The sequence below is a fragment of the Nematolebias whitei genome, chromosome 8 (assembly GCF_014905685.2).
Source record: "Nematolebias whitei isolate Nwh7 chromosome 8, NemWhi1, whole genome shotgun sequence".
NCBI lineage: Eukaryota > Metazoa > Chordata > Actinopteri > Cyprinodontiformes > Rivulidae > Nematolebias > Nematolebias whitei.
This window is the reverse complement of record NC_056505.1, coordinates 9,474,611-9,486,650: the sequence shown is the minus strand read 5'-3', so window position 1 is coordinate 9,486,650 and position 12,040 is coordinate 9,474,611. Positions and strand designations below refer to the sequence as shown.

Genomic DNA, 12,040 nt, shown 5'->3' with positions numbered 1-12,040 from the left:
TCCATCCATCCATCCATCCATCCATCCATCCATCCATCCATCCATCCTCTTCCATTTGTTCTGAAGTTGGGTCTCGGGGCAGCAGCTTGAGCAGGGAGGACCAGACATCTCTTTCCACAGCCACCTCTTCCAGCTCTTCTGGGAGGACCCTGAGGCGTTCCCAGGCCAACTGAGAGACATATTCTCTCCAGCGTGTCCTGGGTCTCCTCCCAGTCAAACATGCCCGAAGCACCTCCCTATAGTGAGGCGCCCAGGGGGCATCCTTACCAGATTCCCAAACCACCTCAACTGGCTGAGGTGGTTCCAACATTTTAAACCTTTTACAAACTCCAGTTTGAAATCTGCGCTGTGTGTTGCAGCCATCAGAGCTGCTATCCTGATTCAACGATGGTACCGTCAGTACGTCGCCCGCACAGAGATGAGACGGAGATATACCTGGCACATCTTCCAGTCCATCGAATACTCCGGAGAACAGGCCCAGATCAAGGTGAGACCCCTCAGCCCAACGTCCAGTCTGCTTCTTACATGTTCTAGTTTAACTTCCTCCTTCTGTCCTGTGCAGCTTTATAATTTCCTCGGCTACCTCATGGACAACTTCACTCCATCCAACAGTGAACGTAAGGTTCTCCACAACGATTCAGATCTCTTATTCCTTTTTACAAACTGAATCCTTGACCTTTGACTCTGACATCTTCCAGGAAATCTGATCTCGCACATATTCCGAGAGCATGAAGTCTGTTTGGATGCAGAATGGGAGAGGTACTTCTGCTACAAGAACATCGAGGTGCCGGAGGTGTACTCAGGGCCTCATCTCACCTTTCCTCTGACGGTGGAGCAGGCAGTCGGACTGTTGGAGGCCTTCAGGAGCAAGAAAGTAGGGGCAAAGAAGAGAGGCGTGACTCAAACAGCATCTTTGTGTGTGGAGATAAGTCTGAATGGGCTCCTGAGGTGCAGGTGTAGAGCGTTAAAGAGGTACGGGGGCATTTGGAGGTGCAGCGAGGAATAAAGTCAGCATCCAAGACTAAAGAGAGAGAGCTAAGGCTAAAGCACACAGAGTACGCAGAATGAAAATCAGTTAAAAGATGACGGAACAAATGCAAAGTGATCAAAATATGGTTCGACGTAGCTTTTAAGAAATGCAAAATGTCAAAAAAGAGGATTAAAATGGCTACAAGTAAATACAAAATTACTTTAATGAGGAAAAAAGTATTTATGAAACACTAAAAAATACGTACGATTATAAATTAACACAAACTGATGCAAAACAAGAGCCACAAACTGTATTGGTGTAGTTTGTGTCTGTTTTGTGTTTCTTGGTGTGGTTCTGCATCTCCTCCGAACATCTAGCGGGGCTCACTTTACGTACCCGGACCCAGGAGTTTCTTTGTTGTCCAACATTTTTTATGGTTTTGAGACTCTTTAAGTGTAGTTACATTTATTTAAATCATTCAAAAAAGAAACAGGAAGAAATTAGTCAAATCCCAGAAAAACTCACGTTCACAGGAATCATCAGAAGCGGCTCGTTTCTACGTTTTCTGACCAGTTTTTAACATTTAGAAGCTGTCTTCTCCAAAAACAAGCAAACAAAGCTGTGAAAAACAACTAAAAATGACCTCGTCAAACATTTTGTTCCATGTTTGTGTGTCTGAGGCCTTCCCTCTGACTCGTCTCTCTCTCAGTAGCAGCTGCACTCGCGCTACGTCCTCCAGCTGCTCCTGGAGGCGTGGAAGCTGCTCCGGATGTTTCCCAACATCAACCGCATCTCCACCTGCCAAAGCAAAGAAATCACAGTCTGCGGTAAGATCAGATCAGCTGATCTCTGACAGATTGTGGAAACAAGGGAAATAAATTTAAAAAAATGTTAGAAACATAAGAAGAAAGTCCTTTGTAGATTACATTTTAGTTTTCTGTTACTGTTCTTAATTAATGGAAGCTTTTTTTTTTTTAAAAATCGTTTTATTTAAAATTGTCTCTGATTTTTTTGTATGACAAAGCTTTAACTTTATTGGATTCTGTAAAAGCTAAATAAGAATATAGTTAATGGCCTTTAAAACACAAGTATATCACACAAAAAGCTTTTATTGTTGTTTTCTGAACCAAGGAACGCTCCTAAACGTTCATTTTTCTTGCCTTCTGTTCAGGTGATTTGCACGGACAGCTGGAGGACCTGCTGCTGATCTTCTACAAGGTTAGCTCTTCTAAAAACTACATGTTTAAAGGCCACACTGTTCCATTTGATATATCTCTGTGTGATTGTGTCTGTCGCGTTAGAAAACGTGTTGATGAAAACTTTGCAAATGCAAAAAGAGCTCCATCTCAGACAGTTTTACAGGTATTGAGCCATGATTTGGGGTGAGAGTCATCCTCAACACGTACTCTGAGTTTTCTGGTTTTAAAACTTTCCCTAGTCATCTCAGCACTTATGATTGGTTAAATCTGTATAAATAAAGATTAAATAAAAATAAGAAACAGAGGGCTTATTCTAAAACACATTGCACTCAAGAAGGAGTTGTTTTTACATAATTACCTAAATGAACTTGAATGTTTCTTTTTGATTCCTTTATTTTTTTTAAAGTCAGTGTTTTTAACCCACTTTTATCTTTCTCTGAGGTCCTGATTGTTCGTTTTCATGTTGCTTTATTTGACCCGGTTCCTCGCTCAGAATGGCGTGCCATCTCTGGAGAGGCCTTACGTGTTCAATGGAGATTTTGTGGACCGAGGCAAAGACTCCATTGAGATCCTCCTCATCCTGTTCTCGTTCCTGCTCGTCTACCCGTGTGACGTCTACCTGAACAGAGGCAACCACGAGGACCATTTAATCAACCTGAGGTAAAACGTATACATGTAAACATGGAGCCGTTTTTAAATAACACCAACGCATGCTTCCTCGCTTGTGTCTGAAGGTACGGCTTCACGAAGGAGGTGCTGACTAAATACAAGGTGAGTTTGTTGACAGCTTGGTTTATCAAAAAAAAAAAAAAAAAAAAAGGAAGAAGCTAAGCTGTGATTCTGTCGCCTGCCTGATGAAACGCTCCATCCTCATCCACAGCACAGAACGACGGTCACTCCTTCTGTCGGCTAAGAGGATTTAAGGTCATTAAAGCGAATCACTGCAGGACATCTGCCTCCTGACGAGTCAGGGAGGTCAAAAGGTCCAAAACAAAAAACAAGTGCTTCTTAAAACTTTACATATCCAGAGTTTGATCAAATTCCTGGCAGTTTTACCTTACTGACAAAATCCTCTATCAAACTGAAGTTACAGGTGGCAGGGATAAGTTAAATATGAATCAAATTAAAGCTCTGTCACTCCAGAGTTTAAGATAAATTGTTTGGCTAAGGTTGATTAGCCATGGCAGCCATCTTGAATTGGGTTGACTCAGGTATAGAGGTAAATACATTGATTATTTCTTGAAAGTTTCATTAAAAAGTGGGGGAATTTGTGCTCATGCACACAAATCTGCCAGTTGTTCAACATACAAGAACATATGTTTGTCTCAAAGGGATAAATAACACAATCTGAGATAAATTACCTCCCTTTTTTTTTGTTTGTTTGTTCGATTTCGTTTCTCAGATTCATGGCAAGCGGATCTTGAAGCTGCTGCAGAAGATTTTCAGCTGGTTGCCGTTGGCGACCGTGATCGATCAGAAGGTGTTGGTCCTCCATGGAGGCATCTCCGACACCACGGACCTTAGTGTCCTGGCCAGAGTGGACAGACACAGCGTGAGGACCACCACCACGAGGCAAACTCTTTAAACTGAAATTGCTGACAGACTTTTAAACTTTCCTCGTGCTTCTCCTCCAGTACATCTCAGCGTTGAGGCCTCCAAAGAAGAAGAACAGCAGCTCGACGGGGATGTCTATTGACGGCGATTTGGAGGACGATGTTTGGAGCACCAGTAGGGTCTACCAGCGTCGAGCCTCCCTCTCGTATCCCAAACCCCTGGGAGCGCGGGATTGCTTCCAGAACCGCTCGCTGCAGGACTTCTCTGGACGCATCAAAGTGAAGATGGAGGACAAGCTGGACAGCAACAAGAGGAGAGACTCCCTGCTCCAAACTGCAGTCAACAGGACCGAAAAAGACTCGTCCACGTCCACGGACTCCATCAGCAGCGACAACGCCAAGGAGGAGTGGAGACTGGTAACCAAGACAGTTTTCATTCATGTTGAAGGAAACAAAAGCTCCTGACTGCTCATTGTTTAACGACGACTTCAAAAGTCACATCACTTCAAGATGTGCATCTTCACCTGGCAGAATAAATGTGACAAAAGTTGTTTTGTTTTTTTAAATAAAAACAACCAAAGGGCCAAAAAACAGAATGGACAGGGGGAAAAAAGAGTAAAACGTCAAAACAGATGAGTGAAACTGTGTTTTCTGTCAAAATACTGAGAGTTGAACAACTTTGTCGTTTAGTAACAAGCAGCCAAAACTGTCTTTTTAAAGCTGAATGCACCAGAGCACTAGCTAAAAGCTGAAAGGAGCAAACGGTAAGCTAAAATTAGCAACAGTGCAAAAAGCTGTTTAAAAACAAAAAGTTGCAAAAGGTTTGAAAAGGATTTAAAAGCCAAAAAATATCAAAATGCTATATAAAACAAATAAAACAGTGGCTAAAAGTAGTAAAATGCTATAGGCTAGAAGCTAAAAGTAGCAAAGGGCAAGCTAAAAGTAGTTAAACACTAGCTAGAAGCTAAACATTGTAAAAAGCTGGTTAAAAGCTAAAGGTAACAAAAGGCTAGCTAAAACTTAAAAGTAGTAAAACACTAGAAGCTAAAAGTAGCAACGGTAAGCTAAAAGCTAAAATTAACAAAAGGCTAGCTAAAAGTAATCAAACCCTAGAGGCTAAGTGTCACAATAAAGATGATTTAAAGCTAAAAGTGCCACTTTTTTAATCAAGGTTCCTGCAGTTTTAATTTTAGACGCCTGTCAAACTCTGTTACCTCTTTATTATGTTGCCTTCACCTCCATGTTTGTGGTGTCAGATCAGTCAGCTGATCAATAGTAGTGAGAGAAAAAATGGAACACAAGTTTTTGATGGTATATTTAATGATCATCTGCATATAGAACGACTCCAGGGATTCTTTTTGTGGCTCCAGATTCTGGACCTGCTGTGGAGCGACCCGATGAACCAGGACGGCTGCGTGCCCAACGAGGTGAGGGGTGGTGGTTGTTACTGGGGGCCCGACGTCACCGAGGAGTTCCTGAACCGACACAACATGCAGCTCATCATCCGCTCCCACGAGTGCAAACAGGAGGGTTACGAGTTCTGCCACAACCGGAAGGTGAGCTCGGACCTCAGCTTGTTCCAAAACATCTGCTCTGATCAGTTCTGCTGAACGTTTCCTCCACGTTCTGCAGGTTCTCACTCTGTTCTCGGCCTCCAATTATTACGATGTTGGAAGCAACCGGGGGGCCTACGTGAAGGTGGGCCCGGACCTCGTGCCTTATGTGATCCAGTACCAGGCCACCAGCTTGACCAGAGAGCTCACCGCCAGACAGAGGTACAGATGCTGTCAGGAAGGACTCAGCTGCAACATCTGGATTTTTATTGTTTTACAGTTTTTCATTTTATTCAATTCAACCTTTATTTAGACAGATAAATCACATTGAGCCTCGAAGACTCATTTACAAGTGACACCTGTTTGGACAGACAAAAAAAAGTAGTGAAACTGGACACATGTAGGAAGTGGAGGCAAAAATAATCCCATCAAACTCTTTCTTCTCGTTAAAAACAAAAATGTACAGAAAATGTAAAAAAAAACCCAAAGCATCAAAAAAGTTATTATATATATGAGGAAATAAATTATTTACTCACATTTAATAAAGACACCTCATGGGTCAAGGGTGATCCCTATTGATTTCAAGGTCATGGGGTCAAAGGTCAAGGTCACAGGTGACCTATGTTAAAACCTTGTCTCTGCTCCAGCGTCACATCTGAGTAACAGAAACGTCAAACGTTTTGTCCACCAGATTGTCCACAGTAAGTTTTCCGTGGAGTTGTCCATTGACTCTCCACTTCCTTCTGGTAATTTAAGCTTTTTTCTGCTTTTTAACTACTTTTCTGATGTATTTTTTGTTTGTTTATTTTGTTTGTTGTTGATAATTTCAGCTTTTTCCAGATAATTTCCACTTTTTTGTGCTAATTTTTGCTTCTTTCAGCCTAATCGGGCAAATGTGTTATTTCTACTTTCTTATGCTAATTGAAGCTTGTTCTACATTTTCAGCTACCTTTTAACACTTTAGCTGTTTTCAGATACGTTCTAGTTTTACTTGGTAATTTCTGCTACTTTCAGCCTAATTAACTTATTTCTTCTCATTTCACCTTGTTATGCTCCTTTCCAGTTTTTTCTGCAAGTTTCAGCTTTTTCTGCTATTTCAGCTACTTTTTAGCGGTTTTGTGCTAAATTTAGCTTTTTCAGCTAAATTCACTTTTTTTTTTAGCTAATTTCAGCTCCTTCCACTTCCTTCTGGTAGTTTCTGCATTTTCAGCAAATTTTCAGCTATTTTTTGCAGTTTTCAGTTTATTTTTTAGCTGATTTCCTAATTTTCGTGGTCATTTCTGCTTATTTAAACCTAATTCAGCAAATATGTGTTCTTTCTGCTTTCTCCTGCTAAGTCAGGCTTGCTCTCCCATTTCAGCTACATTTCAGCATGTTTTTAACTAATTTCAGCTGTTCTTCAGCAAAAAGCATTCACGCTGCACTTACGCTGCACGTCTGTTGTGTTTGCTGTCATTTGCAGTATTGGGCGAACTGAGCGCTCAGCCCTGAAAGTCCTGCGGGAGCAGCTGTTTGCGCACAAGTCTGACCTCATCTGTGCCTTTAAAAAGCTCGACCCAAAGAACACAGGTGAGCGCAGACTGGCGTTTCCTAAAACCATTCAGTCCTCAGCAGATCAGGGGCTGATTTGTTGGCAGATCTCAGAGTACAGTGTCCAATACAGAGAAACCTAACTCAGATCCTTTGTGTCAATTGTTCAGCTTTATAATGCCCATTCAGGACCAACGTTTCACAGGAACCTCAGCTGGAACAAGTTCAGTGATTTAAACAGCCATGTTGGAGTTTATAGTTCATAATCTCTCAAATATAGTATTATTTTATTAAAAGTGGAGGTCACTCACGTTGCAATCACAACATGAAGATTGAAAGCTAAATATTCAAAATAAAAACTATCAAAGGTTTTCCTCCGACGTGACCTTTGATCTTTGTCAGGTTTGGTGTCTCTGAACGACTGGGTCTCTGCGGTGGAAAGCGTCATGCACCTGAATCTGCCCTGGAGGACTCTTTTCTGTCAGCTGGTCTCCTCCAAGTCCAGCATGATCGACTACCACGACTGGTTCAACGAGCTCTCCATCAAGGGGCTCAACGCCGACGTAAGAAAGCATCAACTTTGTCTAGAGAAATGATAGGTGATATTTTAAATATCCACAAAAGTACATTTGCATAGTTTATAGGTTTATATATTAGCAGTGTGTAAAAAAGTAAACAAAAAACGGACACCTTAGTGGTGCTGAAACGAGTTATACAGTTAGAACCATTGTCCTACAGCAGTATGTTGTATTTTTTACCAAAAATGTAAAATGAGTAAACCTAAACTCAAAAGTTTCTTTGCCTTTTTCTATCGTTTTACTAAAAACAACAACAAAAACAAAATCCAAGCAGTAGTGCCAACAGGAAACAGCAGGAACAAATTGAGGTGCACAAAGGAAGTAAACAGGAAGTAAAGCTCACTAAGACAAAAAGATGAAAACCCACAATCCTGAAAACAAAACAGCAACGTGCAAACGTTTTATAATCTCTGCCGGATCGCTGCTTGAGTTGATCTCATTTTTATTTTTAATACGCTTTCCTCTGCTGGATATTTTTTCCTGATCTGTTATTTTTGTTTTGTCATCCATTTTTCTTAAAAAAAAAAAAACCATGATGGATATTGCACTGAAATTAGTCAAATTCTAAAAATATATTTTTGAGAATGACCTGACTGGTGTGACAATGCTATTTAATGTCTTTCAAACTGTTTATCTTCAATAGTTTAATGTAAATGATAAGATGGACCATCTTATCACAAGCAAAACTGGTTTGTTCCACTTTGGATTAAGCTGTTGCGGGAAGAATCAGTTTTGTTGTGCGTTTCCTTGACTGATGAAGCCTTCTGGATCGAAGGCGAAACATTTCAGCACAAAAAAAAAAAAAAAAAACTGTCCAGATGACCTGACTGAAAAATGTTGGATTGCATACCTGGATTATTGAGCATGGACTTTGTTATAAATAAATGAATGTTGATTCAACAATAAACAACTGTCAAAAACAAGTAAACAAAACGCAGACCGGGACTTGTTTGTCATCTTGCAGCACATTGAGCAGAGTCTGCTGGAAACTTTGTACCGCCACCGCTCCACTGTGGAGACCATCTTCAGGATCATAGACGCCGACAACTCAGGTAAAGTTAAAGCAGTGGTTCTCAAACTGGGGCCCCCGGACCCCTGGGGGTCCACGAGCTGGTGCTTGGGGGTCCGAAATTTATTAAATTTTGTTATACAAACATGTAGATGTTTAACAAACCATTAAAATTCACCAAAATGCAGAAAATCACATCTATTTTATTCAAAATTTACTGGGGGAGGACCCCCCCTCCCCCCCCAGACCCCCACGACCCATCTTCTATTTGCGTTCCGGTGTCTGTCGGTTTACAAACTAAGCCCTGTTAGTTGCTATGACTACTGCTGTTATGATTCTGTTCAGTTTTATGTAAAGAGTTTTCTGTAATAATTTGAAGAAGTGGCGATACATTTATGTTCATTATAGGTAAAGTTTGAAAGTTGTGTTTGATGCTGTTCATTTTCTCAAAACTGTCATTTTTGGAAGTTGAAATCTTTTTTTTTTAAATTATTATTAAGTGTGTCATGAATGAAAAATACCCCATGTCTATAAGTATAAAAATTGTATTACCATTATTAAAGAGCAGGTCTTGAGTATTTATGTTACACAAATATTTCCATTGCATTATAGAAACAAATTGAAAGAATGATTTAATAAACACGAGGGTTATGAGGGGGTCCCTGAACCCAAAAAGTTTGAGGACCCTTGGTTTAGTATGTTGAACCAATGTGCGCACGTCCTTCGCTTTAATTTATAATGAAGCCTGATGTGTTGTGCACGTTTCTCAGTGGTTTGGGTTGTAGCTTTAAATCTGGAAGCTTATTTTAGCTCGGTGGAGGTTTGGCAGGAACCTGTTGAGTTTAAATGACGTCTCTCTGGCTTTCGTTAATCCTCCTGCAGCACGTGAAAGAGGTCACGGCCTCCTCGGGCCTGAGGAGGATTAACCCACTGATCTACTCCTCCCTCCCCAGACTGATCTGCAACGCACAAACCCACTTCAAACTTCAGCAGCGTTTCTGTTTTTTTTTATTATCAATCCCTTCTTTAACCTTTAACCCTCTCCTCTTCTTCAGGCTTCATCACGGTGGAGGACTTCCGGAAGACGTGGAAGCTCCTGAGCGTCTACCTGAAAATGGAAATCACAGACGAGGACATCTCCAGCCTGGCCGTCACCATCGACAGCAACCATGACGGCAGCATCGACATTGACGAGTTCATGGAGGCCTTCCGGCTGACGGACAAGAAGAGCCGCCTGGAGCGGGGGCGCAGCATGTTCATGGTCACGACGTCCGACCTGACCAAGCTGGAGGGCAACCCTGACGTCTGAGCGGAGGGAGGGCCGTGATTGAAAACGGACGCCTCGGCTGGAGGTGGAGCCACAGTCGACGCGAGCTGCTCTGATGACGCACAAGAAGACGCAGGATGCTGCTGAGCAACAGCTGGGTGGATCAGGAGGGATTATGTAGAGGTCAGAGGTCATGGTGTTTGACGGCGAACAATGAGCAGCAGAGTTACTGACGGAGGAAGAGCCGTAAAACTCAAGAGATGCAATTAACTGTTCTTTTTGTTCTTTAAAACTAACTTTTTTTTTTTTTTTTACTGGTTGTTGTATTTTAAGAAAAAAAAGTTTAGTTGTGATATGAAAAACTCTTTTCGGTAAAGCGACACCTGCATGTTGCCTCAAGATGTTAAAAAAAACAACCTCAAACTGATCAATAATTCAATTTATACACAAACAATGCAAATAAAAGTAAATAAATAAATACTGTGCACCTGAGAAAATGTGTAAAAATAAATAAAAAATACAGTATTTAAAATATGTTATTGAATGCATCATGATTATCAAATAAGAAATATTTATTGGTCCCAGTCAGATTTTATTTTTACTGAATCGTTTATAAAGGACAAACACTGAAATCAAATAAATGTATTTTAACAAATAAAACACGTTCTGTGTTGGAACTCCAATTATTCTCTCTAAAAAATCAAAAAAGGGTTTAATTTAAACATTTCAAATAAGTTATGACATTTACGTTGGCACTACAAATAAAACAAAATAACAAACACTTTTCAAGAAACTATTTTATTTACAGAACGACAAGCTATAGTTCCCGTTTTTTTTTAATTAAAACGAGAATAACCCTCCTAATTCTTTTGTTTAATTATTGTTATTTTTTGTCAGAATGTCAGAAAAAATGTGAACATCCCAACAAACTAACTTGAAAGTTAAATACTTTATTATAACCATAAAATAGTTCTATTTTCTCTTTTGTCAAACATAATTTAAGAGTTGGTGTATGTTGCTTTTTTTTACCTTTAGTTGTTCATTTTAGAAAATACGAACATTTACCATCAAAATGTCCATAACTCAAAAAATAACAATAAATAAATAAAGCAAACAGTCAAAAACCTCAAAGACTTGAATATTTTTATTCGTTCAACAGTTAAACTATTTGTTTAAAGCCTTAAACCATTTACTTTTTCAGTTCTAAAAGTCTAATTAGGTTCAATTTAGACCAGTGGTTCCCAACCCTGGTCCCTGAGGAACACCACCCTGCATGTTTTAGCTGCTTCAACACATCTAATTCAGTGATTTAATTTCTTCCTCAAGTTCAGCCAAAGCCTGTTTATCACCAAATCATTCAAATCGGGTGTGTCAAAGCAGGGAAACAGCTAAAACATGCAGGACGGTGTTCCTCAGGGACCAGTGTTGGGAACCATTGATTTAGATAGTCAACTTTTTTACATTCCTTCCTCTGTTCACCATTTCACACTGTCAATTTCAAATAAATAACTCTCATGTACAGAAAATATTCTGATTATCCTGATATAAATATGGTTACATTCAGTAAAGGAAACTCCAGCTCCTGATGCAGCAGCTCAGACGTTACAAAATAAAATGACTCCATCTTTAGAACAGATTTGATTATTTAGCAGGCGATAAATGTCACTGATCATCAGATTAAGTTTTGTTATAAAATAAGGTGGGAAATAAATTAAATAGTGTGATAAGCAGCTCATATAAACAATGAATGTACTGCAGTATGTTTCTATTGGTTTTATTCTAAATAAGTCAATATCCTCTGAATATGACCCATACATATAAACCAGTGTACAGGTAATCTTTTTATTGCTAGCTTAGCTTCAGAATGTGACATTTGTAAATTTCTACTTGTTCTGAAGACTATATAAACTTTACAAACTCAACTGGATTCATATTATTTGATCAAATTGTCCAGAGCACTGATTTACCTCAAATGCAGGACTGTGCAAAAGTCTCGTGATAATAATTTCAAGGATGTAAAGTTTCCGTCGCCTGTCCATTTTTTTTACCTGCTACAGGGTCTGGAGCTGGTGCTAGTCTCCAGCAGTCATTGGGTGAGAGGCGGGGACACGCTGGACAGGTCACCAGTCCAGCACTGGGACACATGTAGACAACCGAGACAAAGGCATTTTAGAGTTAGCAGTTAACTTTACTTGCATGGTTTTGGTGTGTGGGAGGAAACTGGAGTACCTGGAGAAAGATGCACGAGGAGACTTCACCCAGAAAGGCCACAGCTGGGTTTTGAACTTGCAACCTTTTTGCTGTGCGGCCGCAGCTCTCACCATTTTTCAACCGAGCTGCCTGAAGTTTATTTTAATATTTTAACGTAACGTGCAGCAGCA

At 40.2% G+C, this 12,040-nt stretch overlaps 1 protein-coding gene across 1 annotated transcript in view; it reads left to right on the top strand.

The window, feature by feature from the left end:
* The window catches only part of LOC119413206 (serine/threonine-protein phosphatase with EF-hands 2), an 11,752-nt gene extending 1,592 nt beyond the window's left edge, over positions 1–10,160 (top strand). Inside the window, exons 3-17 of the mRNA XM_037680240.1 lie at positions 360–487; positions 563–617; positions 699–874; positions 1,683–1,797; positions 2,142–2,188; positions 2,663–2,829; positions 2,904–2,940; positions 3,572–3,721; positions 3,804–4,139; positions 5,093–5,278; positions 5,355–5,497; positions 6,738–6,844; positions 7,208–7,368; positions 8,348–8,435; positions 9,448–10,160. Coding sequence (XP_037536168.1) covers positions 360–487; positions 563–617; positions 699–874; positions 1,683–1,797; positions 2,142–2,188; positions 2,663–2,829; positions 2,904–2,940; positions 3,572–3,721; positions 3,804–4,139; positions 5,093–5,278; positions 5,355–5,497; positions 6,738–6,844; positions 7,208–7,368; positions 8,348–8,435; positions 9,448–9,701 — 2,150 coding nt within the window. The 3' untranslated portion in view covers positions 9,702–10,160. The remainder of the gene's footprint in view (positions 1–359; positions 488–562; positions 618–698; positions 875–1,682; positions 1,798–2,141; positions 2,189–2,662; positions 2,830–2,903; positions 2,941–3,571; positions 3,722–3,803; positions 4,140–5,092; positions 5,279–5,354; positions 5,498–6,737; positions 6,845–7,207; positions 7,369–8,347; positions 8,436–9,447) is intronic.
* The last annotated feature ends 1,880 nt before the right edge of the window (positions 10,161–12,040 follow it).